Source organism: Symphalangus syndactylus, chromosome 6 (assembly GCF_028878055.3).
Source record: "Symphalangus syndactylus isolate Jambi chromosome 6, NHGRI_mSymSyn1-v2.1_pri, whole genome shotgun sequence".
Classification (NCBI taxonomy): Eukaryota; Metazoa; Chordata; class Mammalia; order Primates; family Hylobatidae; genus Symphalangus; species Symphalangus syndactylus.
The window spans coordinates 51930251-51953130 of record NC_072428.2 but is presented as its reverse complement, the minus strand read 5'-3'; the positions used below and the strand labels follow the sequence as shown (position 1 = coordinate 51953130).

Sequence of the window (22880 nt, the reverse complement as noted above, 5' to 3'; positions counted from 1 at the left end):
TATTAACATAGATAGCCGTGTGGAGGAAAGAAGTGAGGAAGGGAGAAGGCTTGTTTAGCTGGATGGAAGGTTTTGTCGGTGAACTGAGGGAATGTGTGTGACGGTGCAAGGGTAGACTTACATTATAACTCATGCCCTTGAGATCTTATCCACTAAGGAAGATACTTAGGAAAGGAAGTCAGGGTCTGCGGGCAGCAGGGTGTCTCTCCTGAGTCCTTTGGCGTAAATTTAATTTGTTTTGTGCTTCTGGGAACAGAAGCTCAGGAGTCCAAGAGGAGTCTAGCTCAATAGTTCCTTCCTCATCTTCCTTAATCCACCCCTCTGCTACCACCCCAGTCATTTCTCAGCCATTAGGTTTTCCCTGGATCTTTTTGTCAAGCTTGCAGGGTATTCTACGTTCATTGAACTTTCTAGATACCACTACATAAAAGGAATAATTGTGGCATTTGAAGTCACACAGATTGGACTTCTAGCCTTAGTTCTTCCTGCAAGTTGCTTTCCCTCTCTAAGACTCTGTATCTGCCTGTCCCAGGCTGATAATGATACCAATATATCATTATCTGCTGGGAGGACAAATGGGAAATACCTTGTAAACTGGTACTTGTTATGATTTTAGTATGAGATAGTTTTGAGGAGGGATTCAGATGCCTGAGAGCCTGGCTTTGCAGCCTTGATTACTGGCAGCAAAATGATGGTCAATGTGTGAATTAGGTAATGACTGTGGTTTCTATGGGCCTTGAGCTAGCTCAGAGCCAGACACACAGCAGAGCAGGGAGAATATATGCTGAGAGTTGGAGCTGTCATTTTCCTCTTTGATGCCATGACTCATGGCATGTTGGCTGGCACCCCCTTGCCTGGCCTCCTCCAGCTCCCTGCATTGCCCCCCAGGCTGCACAAGGCCCAGGAGGAGCACCGTACAGTGGAGGTGGAGAAGGTCCATCTGGAGAAGAAGCTGCGCGATGAGATCAACCTTGCTAAGCAGGAAGCCCAGCGGCTGAAGGAGCTGCGGGAGGGTACTGAGAATGAGCGGAGCCGCCAAAAATATGCTGAGGAGGAGTTGGAGCAGGTAGGAGAGTCCACAAATTCCTGGACACCTTGATGGGTGGGTAAAGGGCAGGGGCCCAGGGTCTGGCTGGAAAGTTTCATGTGTGAGGAATTTGAAATATGATCCAAAGACTATGTTCTAGAGTCACTGGACTCTTACCAACAATAAGAGTTCAAGTTGTAAAAAATAGTCACTATGGGCCGGGCACAGTAGCTCATGCCTGTAATTCTAGCACTTTGGGAGGCCAAGGCGGGTGGATCACCTGAGGTCAGGAGATCGAGATCAGCCTGGCCAACTTGGTGAAAGCCCATCTCTATTAAAAATACAAAAAAATTAGCCGGGTGTGGCGGCGGGCACCTGTAATCCCAGCTACTTGGGAGGCTGAGGCAGGAGAATTGCCTGAATTCCGGAAGTGGAGGTTGCAGTAAGTTGAGATCGTGCCATTGCTCTCCAGCCTGGGCGACAAGAGTGAATCTCTGTCTCAAAAAAAAAAAAAAAAAAAAAAAAAAAAAAAAAAAAAAAAAGAAAGAAAGAAAGAAAAAAAGAAAATTATAAAAATAGTCACTATGATTTTCAAAGAACAGTGGATAATAGGTGATAACAGTTATTTTGTTCCTTTTTTGAGGTATTTACATAAAGTGTACAAATCATAAGTATACAGCTGGCAAGCTTTTGCATATGCATGTACCTGTGTTACTACCACCCAGATCAAGATACAGAACCTTGTCAGCACCCCAGAAAACTCACTTTTGCTCCCCCAGTTAATATTTCATCCAAAAGTTAACTACTGTCACAACTTGTAAACCAGATTAGTTTTGTCTAATTTTGAACTTCATATAAATGGCATTATACAGTATATACTCTTTTGTGTTTTGTTTCTTTCACTCAACATTATGTCTATGAGAGTCATCAAAGTTGCATGTAGTGATAGTTGGTTTATTTCCATTGCTGAGTAATGATCTATTGTATGAGTATACTATAATTTATCCACTCTTCTGTTGATAAACATTTGGGTTGTCTGCAGTTTTGTTGACTTTTATGAATAATATTGCTATGAACCTTCTTGCATATGTCTCTTGGTGGGCATAAGCATTCATTTCTGTTGGACATATAATATTCATGTATTTAGCTTTATTAGAAAGTGTCAAACAGTTTTCCAAAATGATTGTACCAATCTATACTGCCACAACAATGTAAGAGAATTCTAGTTGATCCATGACCTCAGTATTTTTAGGCATTTTAATTTTAAACATTCTGGTAAATATATAGTAGTATCTTGTGATTTTAGTTTTCATTTCCCTAATATTATTAAACACCTTTTTATAAATTTATTGGCCATTTGATTTGGGAATCTCTTCTCATTTTAAAAATTGGATTGTCTGTCTTTTTCTTATTGATTTGTAAGCATTATTTATATATTTTGGATATTAGTCTTTCGTCAATATAAATACACATATATATAGAAAATATTTTCTCTCAGCCTTGACTTCTTTTTTTTGCTTTATTGTCTTTTGATAAACAGAAGCCCTTGATTTTAATGAAGTGTAATTTAATCAGTTTTTAAAAATGACTGATGCGGCCAGGCGCCGTGGCTCATGTCTGTAATCGCAGCATTTTGGGAGGCTGAGGCGGGCAGATTACTTGAGGTCAGAAGTTCGAGACCAGCCTGGCCAACATGGCAAAAGCCCATCTGTACTAAAAATACAAAAATTAACTGGATGTGGTGGCACATACCTGTAGTCCCAGCTCCTTGGGAGGCTGAGGCAGGAGGATTGCTTGAGCCTGGGAGGTGGAGGTTGCAGTGAGCCAAGACAGTGCCACTGCACTCCAGCCTGGGTGACAGAGCAAGACTCCATCTCAAAAAAAAAAAAAAAAAAAGTTGAGGCTTTTTACTTTTTGTTTCTTGTTTAAGAAATCCTTCCCTATCCCCAAGATATTTCCCTAAATTTTCTTCTGAACTTTTATTGTTTGTCTTTTCACATTTAGGGATATTATTTCAAATTAACTTTTGTATGTGATATGAGGTAGGCTGTCAAGGATTTTTTTTTTCCCCCCTAAGTAAGGTGATCATTCAGGAATCTCTATTTTATATTTTTATTGTCATTCAGGTCAGAAAGTTTTCTAATTTTTATTGTGGTTCCTTTTTTGGGACATGGTTATCTAGTATATTGCTTGATTTTCAAACACGTGAGGACTTTTTAACTTATCTTTCTTTTACTGATTTCTAGTTTAATTTCACTATGGTCAGAGAACATATGCTGTGTGGGTGTAGTCCTTTGAAACTTGTTGAGACTTGGTTTGTATAAAAAAACAACTAAGCAATTCAGTTAAAAGTCAAAGATTGTCAGATTGGATTAATGCGAAAACTCAATTATATGCTGTTTATAAGAGACACACTTTAAATATAAGAACACAAAAAAGGTTAAAGGGAAAGGATAAGAAAAGATATATGTTACAAAATAAAGCAGCAAAATGAAGCAGGAGTAGCTATATATTGATATAATATTTATATTAATATAAAATAGGATTTAGGTCATGAAGTATTGACCTAAAGCAACTGCTAAGTGAAATAAAGCAAGGGTAGCTATATATTAATATAAATGTAATATTTACATTAATATAAAGTAAACTTTAGGTCAAGAAGTATTACTAGACCCCAAAAATAGATATTTCATAATGATAAGTGGATGAATTCAATATATAACAGCCCTTAATTTGGATACATCTAATGATGTAGTCTAAAATATATAAAGCAAATATTGACTGAACTCAAATGATACTCGACAAATTTTATAATCAAAGTTAGATATTTTAATATGCTTCTCTCAATAAGCCACCAACAGCATCCATAAGGATATAAAAAATTTAAAAACATGGTTAATAAATTTGAATTCCTTGACACATATAGAACACTCTGCCTAAGTCTAGAATATACATTCTTTTTAGCACTTATATATCTCTTAAAATATACTTCTGCTCCATTCTCTCCTCTCCTTCTGAGAATCTAATATTTATGTTAGATCTTTTAACTGTATTCCACATGTCTCTTACGCTCAGTTCTGTTCTTTTTTCTCTCTGTGCTTTGGTTTGGTTATTTTCTATTGATCTATCTTTTAAGTTCTTTAATTCTGCATTCTACTGTAAGCATTCTGCTGTTTAACCCATCCAGTGGGTTCCTACTCTCAGACAATGTATTTTTCAATTCTAGAATATCCACTTTACTCTTTTACAGGTTCTAGTTCCCTGTCCAGAATTTCTATCTTTTATCTATTGTATCCATCTTTTCCTGTATTTCTCTTAACATAGCAATCAGAATTATTTTAAAGTCCTTGTCTTATAATTCTTACATCTGGATCATTTATGGGACTGCTTATTTTTCCTCTTGATTATTAGTCATATTTTTTGCCATTTATGTCTAGTAATTTATTTTTATTACATGCTGGACAGTGTGTATAAAAAAAAATAGAGGCTCCAGATGATTTTCTCTTCCATCAGGTAGTTTTCCCCCTTTCTTTTGTGAAGTATATTAAGGAACTGATCACCTCAAGCCAATCAGAGATCGAGCTGCATTTGAACTAGGTTGTAGTTTTAGTAAAACTTGGTGTAGCCTTCATTTGTCCCAGTTTCTCAGGTATGTCCCTCCCTGACTTTTAAATGGAAAGCTGTTAGATTTCTTTCTCTTCAGCCCTGAAAGACTGTGAGAGATGCAGTTCTGCCACTTTGTAGGCTGTTTTCTTTGTGCCCCAGTGGAGATCTTCTACACGGTTCCAGCCCAATTTTCAGCTCTCACCTAAAATCATCAATGTCTCCCAGGAAGAAAATGACTGGCAATTGACAAATCATCTTAGAAAGGCTTTTTTTGTCTCTGACTTTTAGTTTATCTAGTCTAGTGGTTCTCACACTTTTTGTTCTTAGGACTCTTTACTTTTTTTTTTTTTTTTTTTTTGTCGCCCAGGCTGGAGTGCAATGGCACGATCTCGGCTCACTGCAACCTCCGCCTCCCAGGTTCAAGCAATTCTCCTCCTGCCTCAGCCTCCCGAGAAGCTGGGATTACAGGTGCCTGCCACCACACCTGGCTAATTTTTGTATTTTTAGTAGAGAAGGGGTTTCACCATGTTGGTCAGGCTGGTCTGGAGCTCCTGACCTCAGGTGATCCGCCCGCCTCAGCCTCCCAAAGTGCTGGGATTACAGGCGTGAGCCACCACACTCAGCCAGGACCCTTTACTCTTAAAAAGTATTTAGGACCTCAAAGAACATTTTGATAGGGGGTAAAACTGTTGATATTTAACCTATTAGAAATTAAAACTGGCCGGGCGCAGTGGCTCACGCTTGTAATCCCAGCACTTTGGGAGGCCGAGGCGGGCGGATCACGAGGTCAGGAGATCGAGACCACGGTGAAACCCCGTCTCTACTAAAAAATACAAAAAAAAATTAGCCGGGCGTGGTGGCGGGCGCCTGTAGTCCCAGCTACTCAGAGAGGCTGAAGCAGGAGAATGGCGGGAACCCGGGAGGCGGAGCTTGCAGTGAGCCGAGATTGCGCCACTGCACTCCAGCCTGGGCGACAGAGCGAGACTCCGTCTCAAAAAAAAAAGTTCTTTTTTTTTTTTTTTTTTTTTTTTTTTTTTAGAAATTAAAACTGAGAAAATTAAAAAATATTTATTAATTCATTTAAAATAACTATATAGCCAGGCGCAGTGGCTCACGCCTGTAATCCCAGCACTTTGGGAGGCTGAAGTGGGCAGATCATGAGGTCAGGAGATCGAGATCATCCTGGCTAACACGGTGAAACTCCGTCTCTACTAAAAATACAAGAAATTAGCCGGGTGTGGTGGCAGGCGTCTGTAATCCCAGCTACTCGGGAGGCTGAGGCAGGAGAATAAGCTTGAACCTGGGAGACGGAGCTTGCAGTGAGCCGAGAGATCGCGCCACTACACTCCAGCCTGGGTGACAGAGCAAGACTCCGTCTCAAAAAAAAAAAACAAAAAATACAAAAAAAACCAAAAAAAACAACAAAAAAACCCCAAAACTATATCAGGCTGGGCACAGTGGCTCATGTCTGTAATCCCAGCACTTTGGGAGGCCAAGACGTGCAGATCACCTGAGGTCAGTAGTTAGAGACCAGGCTGGCCAACATAGTGAAATCCCGTCTCTACTAAAAATATAAGAATTAGCCAGGTGTGGTAGCAGGCACCTGTAATCCCAGCTATTTGGGAGGCTGAGGCAGGAGAATCGCTTGAACCTGGGAGGCAGAGGTTGCAGTGAGCCAAGATCACATCACTGCACTCCAGCCTGGGTGACAGAGCAAGACTCCATCTCAAAAAAAAAAATAAAAAATAAAAATAACTATATCAAACCCCTTAGATGTTAACACAAATAACATATTTTCTAAATTTTTCAAAATAGAAACCATTTTGAAAACACAATTTTCATAAAATGCATACAGCTTTTTCCAGATGTTGTGTTGGATCAGAATTGTTTTTCTCCCATGACCTACCATATCCTACTGGGAAGTGGAAGTCAGGTGATAACATTTTATTTAAAACATATAGATAAGTGTTTATTAACTTTGGCTGCATATTAGAATGACTTGGAGAGCCTATTTTAATGCCCAGGCAAACACCCCAGATAAATGAAATCAGTATCTCTAGGTTGGGACCCAGATATCTGTGTTTTTTTAAGTTCCTGGCCAGGCATGGTAGCTCACGCCTGTAATCCTTACACTTTGGGAGGCAAAGGGCAGGCAGATCGCTTGAGCCCAGGAGTTTGAAACCAGCCTGGGCAACATGGCAAAACCCCATCTCTACCAAAAATAAAAAAATAAAAAAAATAAATAAATACAAAAATTAGCTGGGCATGGTGGTGCACGCCTGTGGTCCCAAAGCTACTCGGGAGGCTGAGGAGGGAGGATCACTTGAGCCCGGGAGGCAGAGGTTGCAGTGAGCTGAGACTGCACCACTGCACTCCAGCCTGGGCGACACAATGAGACCCTGTCTCAAAATAAAATAAAGTAAAAAAGTTCCCCATGTGTTTACAGTATGTGACAAGGTTGAGAACCACAGCCATAAAATAAAAGGACAAGAACTCTGACTTGCCCATCTGTTGTCTTCCCATCAGGCATTTATTACTGTGCATGGCATGATATGTCTTTCTCTGTCTGTCTGTCTTCTATCTCCCCCATTCCTTATTTTGTAGTTATTTCTTTCATTAACCAAACAGCTTTTTTTTTTTTTTTTGAGACAGTGTCTCACTCTATTGCCCAGGCTGGAGTGTGGTAGCACGATCTTGGCTCGCTGCAGTCTTGACCTCCTGGACTCAAGCGATCCTCCCACCTCAGCCTCCTGAGTAGCTGGGACCACAGGTGCACACCACCCCATCTGGCTAGTTTTACAATTTTTTGTAAGATGAGGTCTCGCTGTGTTGCTCAGGCTGCTCTCGAACTCCTGGGCTCAAGTGATCCTCCAGCTTTGGCCTTCCAAACTACTGGGATTACAAGCATGAGCCACTGTGTCCAGCTCCCAACAGTTTTTCAGCCTTGTAGGCCAGCCCCTTTGTATGCCTCCCTGACTATCATGCTTCTATTTGCTCTCTTTTTTTCTCTTCTTCATCCATTCTTCCCTTCTTAGCTTATCCCATTCCTTAAACTGCTTTTAATATAGAACTTGATCATAAATTTTCAGACTTTGTATATTAGTCTCTAAGGTATCTAGTCTTCATTTAGAAGCTATAAAACCAGGAATGGGCTATTTTTAGTTTTTTTTTTCAGGGAACAGAAACCAAGCGAAGATTGGCACTCTCATTGCCTCTTAAAGGAATAAAGGTGTTCTGTCCCTAGCTGAGGCCCTCCTGGCCTATCTTAGCTGTGGAGAGGACCTCAGGCTTGCTATGGGATGTTTACCTCATTGGCTGAAGCTGGGGATAATAAGACTGCTTTCAATGTGTCTTCTCTGGGATTCTGCTCAGGTAGGAGAATTGGAGATCACTTATGCTGGTAGCTTGGATGAGACAGCAAGAAACTCGGTGTACATAATGTCTGTATGTACTTTCAAGTCTTTTACACTTTAGTGCTTTGTGACTGCCTCATTGTGTGCTCCCTGCAGAGAAGTCAGTTATTTCTACTTATACATTGGTCCTCTCATGTCTTGGCTTCTGTTGGCAATGCCTGTGTTAGGTGTGGGCATGCTCATTATCTTCCCACCTTTTACAGAGTTCTTTTCAAAGCCCACTTGCTCTACTCCCTGAGAGAATCATAGATGCAGTCTCTGGGCTAGAGGAGACTTTGGAGAGCATTCAGGACAATACCCTTCTGAAGTACCAATCATTTTTCAGGTCTCTCTGACATGAGCTCTTCACATACCTCCCAGACAGAGAACTCACTCTCTCCTGAGATCACCCCTTCACTGATAGTTTGGATTTGCATGGGAGAAAGTCCTTCCTCACACTGAATTAAGAGCTGGTTTAGGAAGCACAGGGTCGGTCACACAACCAGTTAAGCGACAGACCAGGGACCAGAACCAGATTTTCAGATTCCTGACCAGTGCTTTTCCTGTCACGTTGTGATGTCTTGAAGTCTAAGCACAGACCCTGACTCTCGGTAAGAAGATGATTCACTAGCTGACCTGTTCCTGAAGAGATCAGGGAAGATTGCTGGAACTTGCTGCATGACCAGGAAAGTAAGCTGATGTGATAGAAAAGAATGCCTTCGCCTGGGAACAGAAACGTCTCAATTTGGGTTCTAGTTGACACTGTTGACCTTGAGTAGGTTAACTTTCTTCTCTGAGCTTGCTTTCTTCTATATAAAATATGGAAAATAATCCTTACCTTTTCTCCTTCCTGGGAGCGTTGTAAAGCAGATAAGTCTGAGTTCTGAAGCATCATACAGAGGTGTTGGAGAGTCTTAGTAGCAGTAAATGAACTCACATCCTTTTGGCTGCACAGGTTCGGGAAGCCTTGAGGAAAGCAGAGAAGGAGCTAGAATCACACAGTTCATGGTATGCTCCAGAGGCCCTTCAGAAGTGGCTGCAGCTGACACATGAGGTGGAGGTGCAATATTACAACATCAAGAAGCAAAATGCTGAGAAGCAGCTGCTGGTGGCCAAGGAGGGGGTGAGAACTGCCCTTCTATTGTCCTCTTTTCTCCTTTTTGCCCTTCTCCTTTTTACCTGCGTATCTTCCTCTTCTCTCCCTCTCCCTGTTCCTCCCATTGGGTGAAGAGATATCCTGGTGGTGGGTTCTGTTTCTTTCCTAATGTTCAGCTCCTGACAGTGTCCTCAGGCTTCTGGAGGAGGGAATGAGGGTGTAGGGGCATTCCTGCCTGTCTTCTGGGAAAGATGAAACAAATGGAGGCAGGCAGAGGGAAAGCTCTGCCAGCCCCAGGCTGCCATGGGGACAGAGGTCCTCCTGGGGCAAAAGGGCTTTCAGGGACCCCTTTGCTTCTCCCGTTGCTTTCTCTATTTTGTCCCCCTCCTTTTTCTTCTACCTTGCCTGCCTTTCTCTTTTTCCTCTTTCTCTTCCCTTTCCTTGTACAGCCTAAGTTGTGCTAGGAGGAGTGGGCCCCAGCCATAGAGGAAGGCCTTTCTCATTTCTTCCAATCTCGAATCCCTGCTCTTTTTGAGCTGGGGGCCTCATCTTTGCAGGCTGAGAAGATAAAAAAGAAGAGAAACACACTCTTTGGCACCTTCCACGTGGCCCACAGCTCTTCCCTGGATGATGTAGATCATAAAATTCTAACAGCTAAGTAAGTAACACCAGTTATCTACTCTGGCAATGTCCATATCATCCTCAGAATTTGAGGGCATACAGGGCCTCCAACACCAATTCCATTTCCTCATTGGTGGAGGGACAGCTCTGGTCTCCTGCCTCAGCCTTTATTTATCTCCCGCCTTGCTCTTAAGTTTATGAGTTTATTGTGTGTTTTATTCACACATATTCTCAAAACTTGTTCCTCTGAGAAGAGGCTTCATTCCTATTGGGGCTTACACCAAGTCCATGCCTGCAGTTCTCTTTCCTTTGTCTTCAGGCAAGCACTGAGCGAGGTGACAGCAGCATTGCGGGAGCGCCTGCACCGCTGGCAACAGATCGAGATCCTCTGTGGCTTCCAGATTGTCAATAACCCTGGCATCCACTCACTGGTGGCTGCCCTCAACATAGACCCCAGCTGGATGGGCAGTACACGCCCCAACCCTGCCCACTTCATCATGACTGACGACGTGGATGACATGGATGAGGAGATTGTGTCTCCCTTGTCCATGCAGTGTAGGTGACCTCTTTGGGGGGATGAAGGAAGGAGCCTTTGATGCACAGGTTGAGAAGTCTGTGGCCTCTGTTGTGCTTAAACAGCAGATGGGGCAGATACCCAGGAAGATAGTTCAACTCATGACCTTGGTCAATAAAGCACAATTTGCTCAGGTTATTTCTTTATAATTGTCCTTTTGGTGTTCCTTCCTTGTTGTATGCTCTGTGTGCACCTTTGGGTCTATTGTGCTAAGTGTGTCTCCCTTCATTCTTTTTCACTTTATTGTCCCTAACTACCACTCTATCTACCTTTATAAAAAATATGTCCTTTAGTGAATTTCAACGTAAAAATGGCGTTTATTATGACTGTTTATTGAACTTATTTATTTTGATTTTTTCCTTATTCTTATTGCTAAAGTAGATGAATGGGATGGTGTTTCTCTTTGTCTTTTTGTGAGAGGCCCTATAAAGAAATAGTCCCTTAAAGTGATATAGTCCTAAATCCTCTAAGCTGGAAAGGCATTCTTGCCCAGGAGGGATCTCCTGCACAAGCATGTCTGGCTTTCCACCTGGACTCTTGGATCCCACCCTCTCTTCCTCTGTCCTGGGTCTTCCCTTTCCCTTTTCTCCCCTGCAAGTGATGAGAGTTGAGTAGAGCAGAGCCAAAAGGAACAACACTGGAATTCTTCAGTGAATGAAGGGAGTTTTCCCTTACTGGCCTACAGTTGAATTTTTCTTTGGATCAGAAGCTATTTTAAGTAAGTAGAATAGCCCTTATGGTAAAGCTATTGTCCTAGGCCCATTGCCAGTACAGGGGGAGGGCAGAAGGCCGGGGCTGGGTTAGGGGCTTACTTTCAGATTCTTTAATCAGGCTGGATTCCCACTCGAGACAGAATTTATTTGTAATTTTATCAATAATACCTTGCCCCTGGCCAAGCCTCTTTGTTCTTCTAATCTGATAACTCGTTAGGCCTTTAATCAAAGGCTTAACAAGGACAGGATCACTGACAGGCAGAGCTTGATCCTGACTTGTTGATCTGAAGGCTTCTGTGTTCTCCAGGCTGGGAGGGACCTTAATTAGCTCCGAGCTACCCAATCCCTGCCCCCAGCCCTTCCTTTATTACATTGATGGCAGGCCGAAGCCCTCCATAAATCAGATTCTCTTCTCCTTTTGGCCTGGCTGTTGACCCTAGATGCTGCCTGGCTGATGGGGCGTAGGTTCAGTGACCGCTCTCTCTGCTCTACATCCGCCGGCTCGGATGATCAGTCCCTCTGGAAATACCCCGGTTTGAGGAGCCCCTTTGGGGCATTTTGTTTTTCCGACTTTGGGGACTAAATCAACACTCCTACCCCATGGGTCCCTTCTCCTGCCTGCTTCACGCCCCTGCCTGCTCCCTCTATCCCCTCAGCACTGTCCCTACTAACTACAGGGAGGGGTTCGGGGGTGAGAAGAATCAGCTTGCTTGGCAAGAGCTGGTTAGAGAACACCCATGGTAATGGAAGGCTTAGGCTTCTCCCTTTAGCCCAGCTATGCAGATAACCTGGTAGCCCTTCTTCCAGCTGGGCTGGGAGGGAAAGAGGGAAGGAAAAATCACCTCTTTCTTTTCTCTTTTTCTTGTTTCTCCCTTTTCTTCCCAGTTTCCCCCTTCTTTCTCCCCCTTCCCCTCCCTATTCCAGACTTCCTCATCCTCTTCAGCCTCTCTTTCATACCTTGAAAGCTACCAGCATAGAAGCCCTACCTCCTGAACTCTCCATCACTATGGAACTATGCTGTCTCCCTGGTGGCCCTTCCAAGGCTTCTCTCACCCTTGTAACCTGGCCCTTTCTCTCATCTTTAGGGAGAATGCAGGGAAGCTTATCTATCAGGGTAGAGGAGAAAGAATAAAGGTCTGCACTCTCTTTTAGTTGGGAGTGAGCCCAAGAGGGAATGCACTAGCATATTCCTAAGTTACTTGGTGCCCATGTATCCCTTCACTGGGCATAGTGGCCATTATCTCCAGGACCCCGATTTGCAGCCTGATCCAAGAGCTGGTTCTTTGTTGTTTATGTGCTTATTGGAAAGTGAAAAAGAGTGAACATTAGCATAAAAAGCATCCATAGTCCCACCATATTTGAGCACCTTCTCTATCACTCTTTTGTCTGTGAAATTTTTTATGTGGTTAAGATAATGATAGCCACTACCACTTATTGAGTGCCATGACCTGTTTCAGGTGCCTTAAAGACATTATTGTGAAGTCTCAGAAGAACCCTGCAGGATTTTAGAAATTAGGAATTAAAATGGGGAAGTCAGCTGCTCAAGGTCACAGCTAGAAGTGAAAGTCCTGGTTTCAAACTCTAGTGTTTGGTATTCCAAAGCTCAAGGCTAGTACATATAATTCTGTATCCTTTTTCCCCTCTGAACATTTTAATAAGCATTTTTCCATTTTCTTCAAGTCTTTTTATAAGCATCATTTTTAATAGCTCTATAGTCTCCCAGAAACTGGATATATTATCACTTTCCCATTGTTCATTCTTTATGTTTACTTTCATACAGCTATTAATAAAAAGTAAATGATTATGTTTACTTCTGATTCAATTATTAATAATGATGAACATGTTTATGTATAAGTCCTTGTCTATGCTGTGAATTATTTCCTGAGGTTGGCTTTCTGAAAACGCTGGTTCTTAGTGCTCTCCCGGACCTTGTCCCAAGCCCCTATCCTACCCTTCCTTGCTTGTGTCTACCCACTAATTGCCTTGCCACTTCCCTTTATAGTGATATTTCCCATAGGCCTCCTTCTATTGGAATTGCCACTAAAACTGACCTGGGCACCTCATCTTCAATTTCCCATCCTTTTAGGACCCCTGGTGGGAGGTTTCTGGGAGGAGGTGCCCCATTCTCCAAATTGGCATTAGAGGCCCAGGGTGGTCTCCAGCAAGCATTTATTCATGGGCACCTCCTTACCTGCCAGCCCAAAGTGGGCTGGCCCCTCCTGACACTTTCTTTATTCTCCTTGCAGCCCCTAGCCTGCAGAGCAGTGTTCGGCAGCGCCTGACGGAGCCACAGCATGGCCTGGGATCTCAGAGGTTGGTAGAGGGCGAGGCTGGCCACTTCTTGACAAGCCGGGTATCTCTGCGGCGAATGCGCAGCCTTTCATCTGGACAGTCTTTCAGTTCTGAAGGCTACGGGACCAGCTCTCCATCTGCCTCTGCTGCTGCTTCTTGCTCCTCTTCCATCACCACCATCACAACTACCACCACCACCACCACCACCACCACCTTCACCACCGTCCATGTCCACCCTGTTTATTACCACCACAGCACTTCCTATTTCCTCCAGATGGAGCCCTACCCTGACACACCCCCTTCTGAGAGCACCGCTGTGATGCCTGGGCATTCAGAGAGCTTGGGGTATCAGCTGTCTCTCTTTTCTTTCTTCCCTTCCTTCCCTTTCTGCTGCTTTTACCTTGGTTTCTGCCTGCCAGCTGCTGCTTGATCAACTCTGGGGGTGTGTGCAGTGGGGAATCTTCTTATCCTGTTTGTTCCCAGCTCTGGGATTCCTTTTTAAGGTCAGCCTACTTTCTCCCCTTCTGTGTTTGGGGTTTGCTGACTCTAAAAATGAGTAACGACTTTCTTCCCTCATGACCCTATAGCACTTTTGCCTAAACTATGCACTTTCACATTAGTTATCTCACTTGGGCCCTCACTTCCTTTACTCCTTCAACAAACATTTACTAATGCCTACTCTGTGCCAGGCTCTGCTGGGCATAGGGGTTCACTGGTGATAAGACATAATCCCAGTCATCAAGAACTATAATCTTGTCTGAGAGAGATACATAAATAATTATGGAAAAATTTATTAAGTGCTATGGGGGTGTTGAGGAAGGAGTGACTAACAGTGTGTACCTGGGTGGAATGCTTCACCAAAGAGATGAATTTGTGCTAACATCCTGTGTGAAGGGAAAGAGAAAGAGTATTCTAGGCAGCGGAAACACTGTGTGCAGAGACATGGAGATTCCAGAGAATACGATATATTTGTGGTTAGAACACTGGATATGTGTTGGTGGGAAGGAGAAACAGGTGAGGCTAGAATGATGAAGGCTCTGAAAGGGAAGGGTTTTGGCCTCTACCTGTCAGGAGATGGAGAACTACAAAAGAGTTTCTAAGAGAAAGTGAATCAGTCACATTTGCATTTTAGAAATAACATTTTAGAAATAACAGTGGCTGTGTGAAGGAAGGAAGCGGAATACTACAGGAATTTGGAAAACATTCCAGTAGACCACTAGGGGAGGTAATGAGGCCTTGGGATAAAAAGACATGACCGGGCGCGGTGGCTTACGCTTGTAATCCCAGCACTTTGGGAGGCCGAGGTGGGCGGATCACGAGGTCAGGAGATCGAGACCACGGTGAAACCCTGTCTCTACTAAAAATACAAAAAATTAGCCGGGCGTTGTGGCGGGTGCCTGTAGTCCCAGCTACTCGGAGAGGCTGAGGCAGGAGAGTGGCATGAACCCGGGAGGCGGAGCTTGCAGTGAGCCGAGATTGTGCCACTGCACTCCAGCCTGGGCGACAGAAAAAAAAAAAAAAAAAAAAAAGACATGATAAATTTGTTAACTGGCTACAGTGGTGAAGGAAAGGGAGGATCTCGTATGACACTCAGGTTTATAGCTTGAGTGACTGAATGGACATAGCATCCTTCATGGAATTCGGGAACCAAGATAGGGGACATAGGTTTTGGGGTTTTGGACAAGAAGAGTTTATAGGTGGGGCAGGAATTAAAACACACATTTTAAGAATAGTAAGTTAAGGTTCTAAAAGGGTAAGTAATTCCCTCCAGGTCTCACAGCTAGTTGAGAGCAGAGCACAGATTAGAACTTGGCTTTCCATTCCAGAATACTCCGTTGGATATTTTTGTCTTTTCACAAGGTCTCAAAAAGTGTACTAGAAAAATAATTGGTGAAAGGTTTTTCTTCCACAGCTTTGTCTGACAGCTGCAGAGACTTTTCTTGCTAATACCCAAGATGGTAGCCTAGGATCAGAGGTAGTAGCCTTGACCTTGCCTGGAACAAGCTTAGGAGACCTTCAGAAAGTCCTTCCCCTCTGGAAGTACTTCTCATCTCTGAAATGGTGACCACAGCCCAGTCCTGGCCTCTGGGCTGCAGTCTGCTTACTCTGTTGCTTTTTTTTAGTTCTATCTCACTCTGGATACCCATTTATTCAGCTCTGCCCATTAAACCTCTGGATAGTTATGCTTGAGGGCTGTTCCTTTCTCTTGCACAAAGGGATTGCCCTTACTAGGATTATTACTCAGCAGAGCCACTCATATCCATTCTCATTCTCATTTTCATCCAAAAGCCTAGGAAGGGAGACTGCTCCTTCCAATACAGATGGAGAGGATCAAATTGGATTGCGGACACTAGGGGATGCTGTGAATTCCATGCTCCAAGGTTTAAGCTGAGGGCAGTGGGGAGGAAGGGCGGAGAGGTACCTGTATCCACCTGGCCTGTTCACTACTTAATTTTCTTTTGCACCATGCACCAGAGGATCATCTCTAAAGGCAAGCAGGCTCTCTAGTAAGGTCAGTAGCTTGGGATGGGAGTCCGAGGCAGCCCAGCCTTTGGGGAGGGACCTCTGGCCTGATTGTTCTCAGTGATTCAGGGAGGGAAGGTGAGCCTGCCTCACTGGGCCTTTTCCCTCCTATATCTCCCTAGGCTTCCTCCCAGGTTCTTATCTTGCTTTGGCAGTCCCAACTTTTAGTTGATGAGGGAGGCATAGAAGGACAGGAATCAGGCTGGGTGCAGTGGCTCACACCTGTAATCCTAGCACTTTGGGAGGCCGAGAGGGGAGGACTGCTTAAGCCCAGGAGTTTGAGACCAGCCTGGGAAACAAAGTGAGACCCTGTCTCTACAAAAAAAAATCAAAAATTTAGTTGGGCATGGTGGCATATGCCTGTGGTCCCAGCTACATAGGAGGATCACTTGAGCCTGGGAGGTCAAGGCTGCAGTGAGCCGAGATCACGCCATTGCACTCCAGCCTGGGCAACAGAGCGAGACCCTGTCAATAAATAAATAAATAAAAAGATGGATAGGAATCAAGACGAAATAGGGGTCTGGTCCAGGAGAAGTGAGGCTGGGAGGGCCCTAACCTCCTGATTTCTCCTCCTTGGTGTTAGAGAGGGTAGGATCCCAGAATCTTCACTTCCTCAGCTTAGAGGACCCTTTTTCTCAGTGTGATTGCTTCCCAGAACTTCGTTGGCACCTTGCTCATTGGTTTATAATAGTGTTTGGAGAAGGCAAGATATGGAGAGGATCATCTTGGGGCTTAGAGAAACAAGGACAAGTTCAGAAGCAAGGACAGTGTCAGATATATGAAACCAAATATGAGACTGAGTATTTGTAAATACTAGAATATGTGGCTAAAACAGTATTTGTAGAATGGAAGCTGAGTTGGAATTGTTCTCTGCTGCCTGCTGAGTCCAAGAAGGTACTGGCCCATGGGGTGGCTACTTAGTTATTTGCTTCCTACTGAGAATTAAATCTACAATAGCTATGAGCCAACCTCCTGCTTTTGCCTGTTTCAGGGGCCTGGTACCCTTCCTAACTTCTGACCCTCAGCCTCTTTCTTTCTAGGTCCTATGGTGGTCTCCTTTTCCACTCATGACTCTTACCCTTTGGCTAGCAGATGTTTAAACATTTCCCTTAGCTCTCTCTTCTGCTTTTGCTGAGGTTCTCAGGCCTCTAGGAAGGCAGAAGGAGGATTCAGGATTGGCAGAGAGAGCACCTCCACTTCTACCTTTTTGTCTGTAGAGCAGGAAGAGTGGCATCTGGAATTGATTCATGGTCTTAGCAACCACCAGCTCCTTAAAGGGTCTCAAGTTCCTAGACTAGCCTGTGTGTGTGCATGTCCAGTGTGTGGTGGCATGTCTCCATAACTCAGCCTTGCAAAGAAGCCTCTTGCGACCGGCCCTTACATAGGCCTTTCAGCTTGGCAGGCCTTATCATCTTCATTCCCACAATAATTTCTACATTTCCAAGTGCTTTGCCAGCATATTTGATCCTCCAAACAGTCTTGTAAGATAAACTGAATTGGTATTATCTTCATTGGGCCAAAGTTAAGGACTAGCAAGTTTAGATGACTTGTCTAAGATCACACAGGAGTCCAGACCTCTTCTGAACCATTGCTCTTTAAAGGCCAACATCCTGTCTTTCTATGCCTCCCTACATTCTCCGTCAGCAGAGTTCTGAAAGAGACCCCACCCTTCCTGCCGCACCACAGACTTTGGTTTGAACTCTGCAATACCTATCTACGACCTCCTTTGAATCCTGTGAGATGGTTAGAAGAGGCAGCATCCTGGCCTTTTGGGGTGGGTGAAGGATTGTTTGCAAGGCTGTTCTAACGTTCTCATCTCCAGCCTGGGTCAGGTCCACTGACTGCATGTGCCCTGTTCCTTGGGGCCTGACCCAGACTCGATAATATCCTAAGGTGTGACAGGAGAAAGTGGGGGAGGAAGGCATGGAAAATGGTGACTCAAAGCAGTCTGTAGGTTCTGTGTTAGCTTAAGATTGAGTCCCAGGAAATATAGCCAGCTATGAGAAGGCAGAGATTTTATTGAGGAGCATGCCTGTGGAATTTAAGGCTATGGTTGCACCAGTTCAGAGCCAGAGCATTCACCACTGGTGGGGCCCAGGTATTGGAAAACCATTTGCCAGACAGATGATGGTATGATGACATTTGTTTTTGTTTCTTGTCTGTTTCTTCCCTCCCTGTCACTTTTCCCTTTCTTGTCTTTCTCTCTTGGCCCTTCTTTCTACCTGCTTATCCTTTTGCTTTTCTTCCTCTACAATTCTACTATCCTTTTCCTGTCTCTTTTCCAATCTATCCTCATTCCCTCCTCCTGCCTCCTCTCTTATCCTATACTTATGGCTGCTCAACTTCTGTCTATTCCTCTTTGCTCTCTCCGTCCCACCTGCCTATTCATCCTATTTCTCTCTCCTGCTGCTTTATCCCCATTTTCCTACCCTGTCCTTGTCTTCTCGTGTTGTCCCTCTCTCCTCTTCACCTTTCCCCCATCACCTCGTTCAATATATGTCCCTTTCTTCCTCTCTGCCCCATGTCTTGCAGGGATTTGACCCATTCCGATTCGGAGTCCTCCCTCCACATGAGTGACCGCCAGCGTGTGGCCCCCAAACCTCCTCAGATGAGCCGTGCCGCAGACGAGGCTCTCAATGCCATGACTTCCAATGGCAGCCACCGGCTGATCGAGGGGGTCCACCCAGGGTCTCTGGTGGAGAAACTGCCTGACAGCCCTGCCCTGGCCAAGAAGGCATTACTGGCGCTGAACCATGGGCTGGACAAGGCCCACAGCCTGATGGAGCTGAGCCCCTCAGCCCCACCTGGTGGCTCTCCACATTTGGATTCTTCCCGTTCTCACAGCCCCAGTTCCCCAGACCCAGACACGCCATCTCCAGTTGGGGACAGCCGAGCCCTGCAAGCCAGCCGAAACACACGCATTCCCCACCTGGCTGGCAAGAAGGCTGTGGCTGAGGAGGATAATGGCTCTATTGGCGAGGAGACAGACTCCAGCCCAGGCCGGAAGAAGTTTCCCCTAAAAATCTTTAAGAAGCCTCTTAAGAAGTAGGCAGGATGAGGGTGGCAGTAAAGGGACAGCTTGTCCTTCCCTGGGTCTTCTGCCTCTCCTTCCCTCCCTTCCTTCAAGATAACTGGCCCCAAGAGTGGGGCATGGGAAGGGCTGGTCCAGGGGTCTGGGCACTGTACATACCTGCCCCCTCATTCTTGGGTCCTTCATTATTATTTATTAACTGACCACCATGGCCTGCCTGCCCTGCCTCCCTCCCAACCATGGGCTGCTGCTGTCACTTCCTCTCCACTTCAGTGCATGTCTTAGTTGCTGTTCCCTCAGCTCCCAGCTCCACCTCTGGGGTTCAGCTTCTGTCTCTGCTGTCCCAGTTTTGAGGTTTGGTTTCTTGTTTCTGTCCCTTGCTTTCAGGCTCCTCCCTCCCACCACTCCCCAACTTCCCCTAGCAGTTGCAGGGAAGATAGGATGAGTAACTTCTGACATGTGTGCCTCAGATCCGTTCCACCCCACTCACAGTGGTTCTGTTTGCTCCAGACTGGGGCTAGGGCCTAATCTTTGGAGTTTGTTCTTTGGTATTGTTGTGGGTCAGAAGGAGCCTCATCCTAGATCTCTCAGGCCCCCAGGGGTCCATGGGGGAGTGAAACCAATTCTCAGAGAACAACCCACCAGAGACTTTTAAAGAGAGGCTAGGCTTGGGGATGGGTTGGAAGAGGCCTCTGTTCATTGGAGCAAGAGTGGATGCCAGAACTGTAGGTTATAAGGCAGTCACTTTTTCTCTCTTCTCCCACCCACACCTGCCTCCCTCTTACCCCTGCTCCCCCACACTGCAGGAGGGTTTGTCTCTAAGAGGTGCTGCTCAAAGCTCCCCAAGCATCAGTACTCCTGGGGCTCAGGACAAGTGGCTCCCCTGGCCAGGAGAGCCACAGCCATGATACAGGGCTCTTATGGAGCCCTGGAGTTGTTGGGCAAGGATGCTGTCATTTTTTGAACCAAAAGACAAACAGGTTAAAAGGAAGAAAAGTAATCTGAATTTCCCAAGTGCCTATGCTACATATTCCCCTTGTTAGATCCCATTTTCATGTTACTTTGTAGCCTTGGCCAGAGGCTCGAAAAGGACACAACCAGTTTGGGGAAGGCGTGGCTAAGGAAGATGGTATAGGTGAAGGCGGCTGTGTGACCACTTCCCCCCACCCTTCCCACCCTCTAGACAACTCAATCCCTTACCTGTTTTTGCTATGGCTGTAAAGGTATTTTCCCTCTGCCCCACTCCCTGCCATGCCTTTATCCTGGGATCCTATTTTGGGCCTGGGGTGGGTGCACCGGGGGCTGGTCTTAGGAGTGTGCTAGGCTGCAGACTGCCTTGTACCCCCTGGACACCCTCAAATGGGGTTTTCTGTGTTATTTCATAAGACTCTTTGAAAGTCCAATAAAGCATGTAGAAGATTTTAACCCCTGCTGGCTTTGACTCTCATTGTGTTCTCTGTGCTGTGGCATGACGGGATGAACAGACAATCTTTCCTTTGCCCAGGGAAAATAAAATTTGAATGCACATACCCAGAAGCTCTGTGGGCAGGGTTACCAGATAAATGCAGGATGACCAGTTAAATTTGAATTTCAGATAAACAGTTTTTAAAGTATAATTTTCTCTCATGCAGTATCTGGGACACATTTCTATTTGCTAAATTGGGAAACCCTATGTCTGGGTAAACTTGACCCTATCTATCCTATAACTTCACTTACGACTTTTAAAAAACATATCTATTTAATTTTTCTTTCTTTCTTTCTGTTTTTTTGTTTTTTTGAGACGGCGTCTCGCTCTCTTGCCCAGGCTAGGGGTGCAATGGTGCGATCTTGGCTCTCTGCAACCTCTGCCTCCCGGGTTCAAGCGATTCTCCTGCCTCAGTCTCCTGAGTAGCTGGGATTATAGGTGCGTGCCACCATGCCTGGCTACTTTTTGTAGTTTTAGCGGGGGGGGGGGTTTCACCACGTTGGTTAGGCTGGTCTCGAACTCCTGACCTCGTGATCTGCCCACCTTGGCCTCCCATAGTGCTGGGATTACAGGAGTGAGGCACCACGCTGACCTGATTTTTCCATTTTTTGTAGAAATGGGGTCTCACTATGTTGCCCAGGCTTATCTCAACACCTGGCCTCACATGATGCTCCCGCCTTAGCCTCCCAAAATGCTGCGATTACAGGCTCACTTATGACTTTCCATGGTTTTTGAAATTACTTCACAGGGAGCCTGGGCAGCTTCTGGAGGGCAGTGAGAAATCAACGAAAAGGCTTTAGGGAAAAGATGCCACAGATGAAATTTAATAAAGATCGCTTTGGGTAGCCCAAATCAGAAGCTTCTACACCAGCCTTACATATTAGGGTTCTCATCTATTCTTATTCTCCACTTTAAGTCACCAAGTCCATCCTACCTCCACAAGGCAAATACCCTGTCTCTGCCACCATCCACTGAAGAACCCTAAAAGCAAATGGGTACTGACCCTGCCCTGCTTAAAATTCTCTCAGGGCTCTGATTTGCGTCAGGATAAAAATCCAAACGCCATTGGCCTTGCGCGGTTTTCTTGCAGTTCCAGAGTGTCAGTCCTCTGGCCGATCTAAAAGCCCTGGGGCTCCAAGCTGCCCACGGCTGTGGAGCCTTGGTTGGAGCCCACAGCGGACGGCAGTGTTAGGATTATTATAATAAATGTCAGAGCAAGAAAAACGTTCCGGCCGGTTAGGTTTTGTTATTTCAAAAATAACAAATTAACCGCCTTTCCTCCGGCGGAGACGCGCAGGCGAGAAGGGCGGTGCCTGACCCAGCGGGCTCTGGGGCTACGCTAGGGCCCCAAGGGTCCCGAACTCGGCTTGCCCACACAAAACGTGGCGGCAGGAGAGCAGCATTTCCGCCGGACCTGTCCATATCCAATGGGGCCCATGGGAGAGGCGTAGTCTTCTGGGTCTTGCCCAGACTCAACATGGCGGCTACAAGGCGCCTGTCTTAGTCTGTGAAGCCTACCCTGGGCGTGTGCCGTAGCGTCGAGTAACGTCACTCGAACCCCGTCGCGCCCCTTTGTGCGTCACGGGTGGCGGGCGCGGGAAGGGGATTTGGATTGTTGCGCCTCTGCTCTGAAGAAAGTGCTGTCTGGCTCCAACTCCAGTTCTTGCCCCTGAGCAGCGCCTGGAACCTAACCCTTCCCACTCTGTCACCTTCTCGATCCCGCCGGCGCTTTAGAGCCGCAGTCCAGTCTTGGATCCTTCAGAGCCTCAGCCACTAGCTGCGATGCATGTGATCAAGCGAGGTGAGGGGGCGACGAGGTGGGCGAGAAGGAAGGTGAGGGGATGCGGGCTGCCGCCGCCGGAGCTGATGGCCAGCCCGCCCGCCTTCGCTGCTTCCCGCCTTTCCCGCCTTTCCCGCCGCGGCCTTCCGCCCAGTAAGCCCGCTAGGCCTTCTGTCTTCAGTCAGCCTGCCCCGAACCTCCTTCGGGCCTTCAGGCTGCGCCCCCTCGGCTTTGTCATCCTGCCGCCTTTCAAAAGGATAACACTTACCCTGTATCGAGTAGTGACTGCGTACGCCGAGCACTTTCCAGGCACTATTTTATTCCTCTCTACAAGCCTCTGAGAGAGATCATTAGCTTATTACAGATGGGGAAACTGACGCTCAGAGCGAGGTTTCGGCGACTGACCCAAAGTCACCCATAGGTGACAACACAGTTTGATTTGAAAACCGTAGGGTTGGTGAGCCGTCTTAGGCACAGGGTCGGGGGGCAGCTAGGAAAGAAGGAGGGGGCCTCTTTACCTTACATAGGCACTTGTCAGTTTACTGATCTCTTTTGTGGGGTGAGGATAGGAGTGTGGGGTGGAAAAAACAGATCCCAGACAGACAGCACCCTCGAGTTCCTCTCCCTTCATGGGAAGAGATACTGAATCAGAGAAGAGTGGCTGAGACATCTTCTGACAAGATGGGGACTGGGAAGAGTCAGGAACTTGTATTCTTTCTCAACAGTTCTTTTTCGTTAGACTTGCCGAGTCCCTGCTTTG

At 45.7% G+C, this 22880-nt stretch overlaps 2 protein-coding genes across 10 annotated transcripts in view; both read left to right on the top strand.

Annotated features, from left to right (window-relative positions):
* Positions 1 to 20300, top strand: part of STIM1 (stromal interaction molecule 1) — a 224630-nt gene extending 204330 nt beyond the window's left edge. For 3 of the 8 annotated variants that reach the window (XM_055282764.2, XM_055282766.2, XM_055282765.2), the window contains 6 exons: positions 889 to 1066; positions 8981 to 9148; positions 9679 to 9779; positions 10062 to 10297; positions 13276 to 13342; positions 18377 to 20300. In XM_055282764.2, the coding sequence (XP_055138739.1) occupies positions 889 to 1066; positions 8981 to 9148; positions 9679 to 9779; positions 10062 to 10297; positions 13276 to 13342; positions 18377 to 18893 (1267 nt within the window). In that variant the 3' untranslated portion in view covers positions 18894 to 20300. Of the gene's footprint in view, positions 1 to 888; positions 1067 to 8980; positions 9149 to 9678; positions 9780 to 10040; positions 10298 to 11469; positions 11563 to 13275; positions 13667 to 15796; positions 15834 to 18376 lie in introns of all 8 variants that reach the window. The other 5 variants (XM_055282760.2, XM_055282761.2, XM_055282767.2 and 2 more) reach the window with 4 other exon arrangements.
* Positions 20301 to 20823: 523 nt separating this feature from the next.
* RRM1 (ribonucleotide reductase catalytic subunit M1) overlaps positions 20824 to 22880 on the top strand; it is a 44480-nt gene continuing 42423 nt past the window's right edge. For both annotated transcript variants that reach the window (XM_055282741.2, XM_055282739.2), the window contains exon 1: positions 20824 to 22141. In XM_055282741.2, coding sequence (XP_055138716.1) covers positions 22123 to 22141 — 19 coding nt within the window. In that variant the 5' untranslated portion in view covers positions 20824 to 22122. The remainder of the gene's footprint in view (positions 22142 to 22880) is intronic.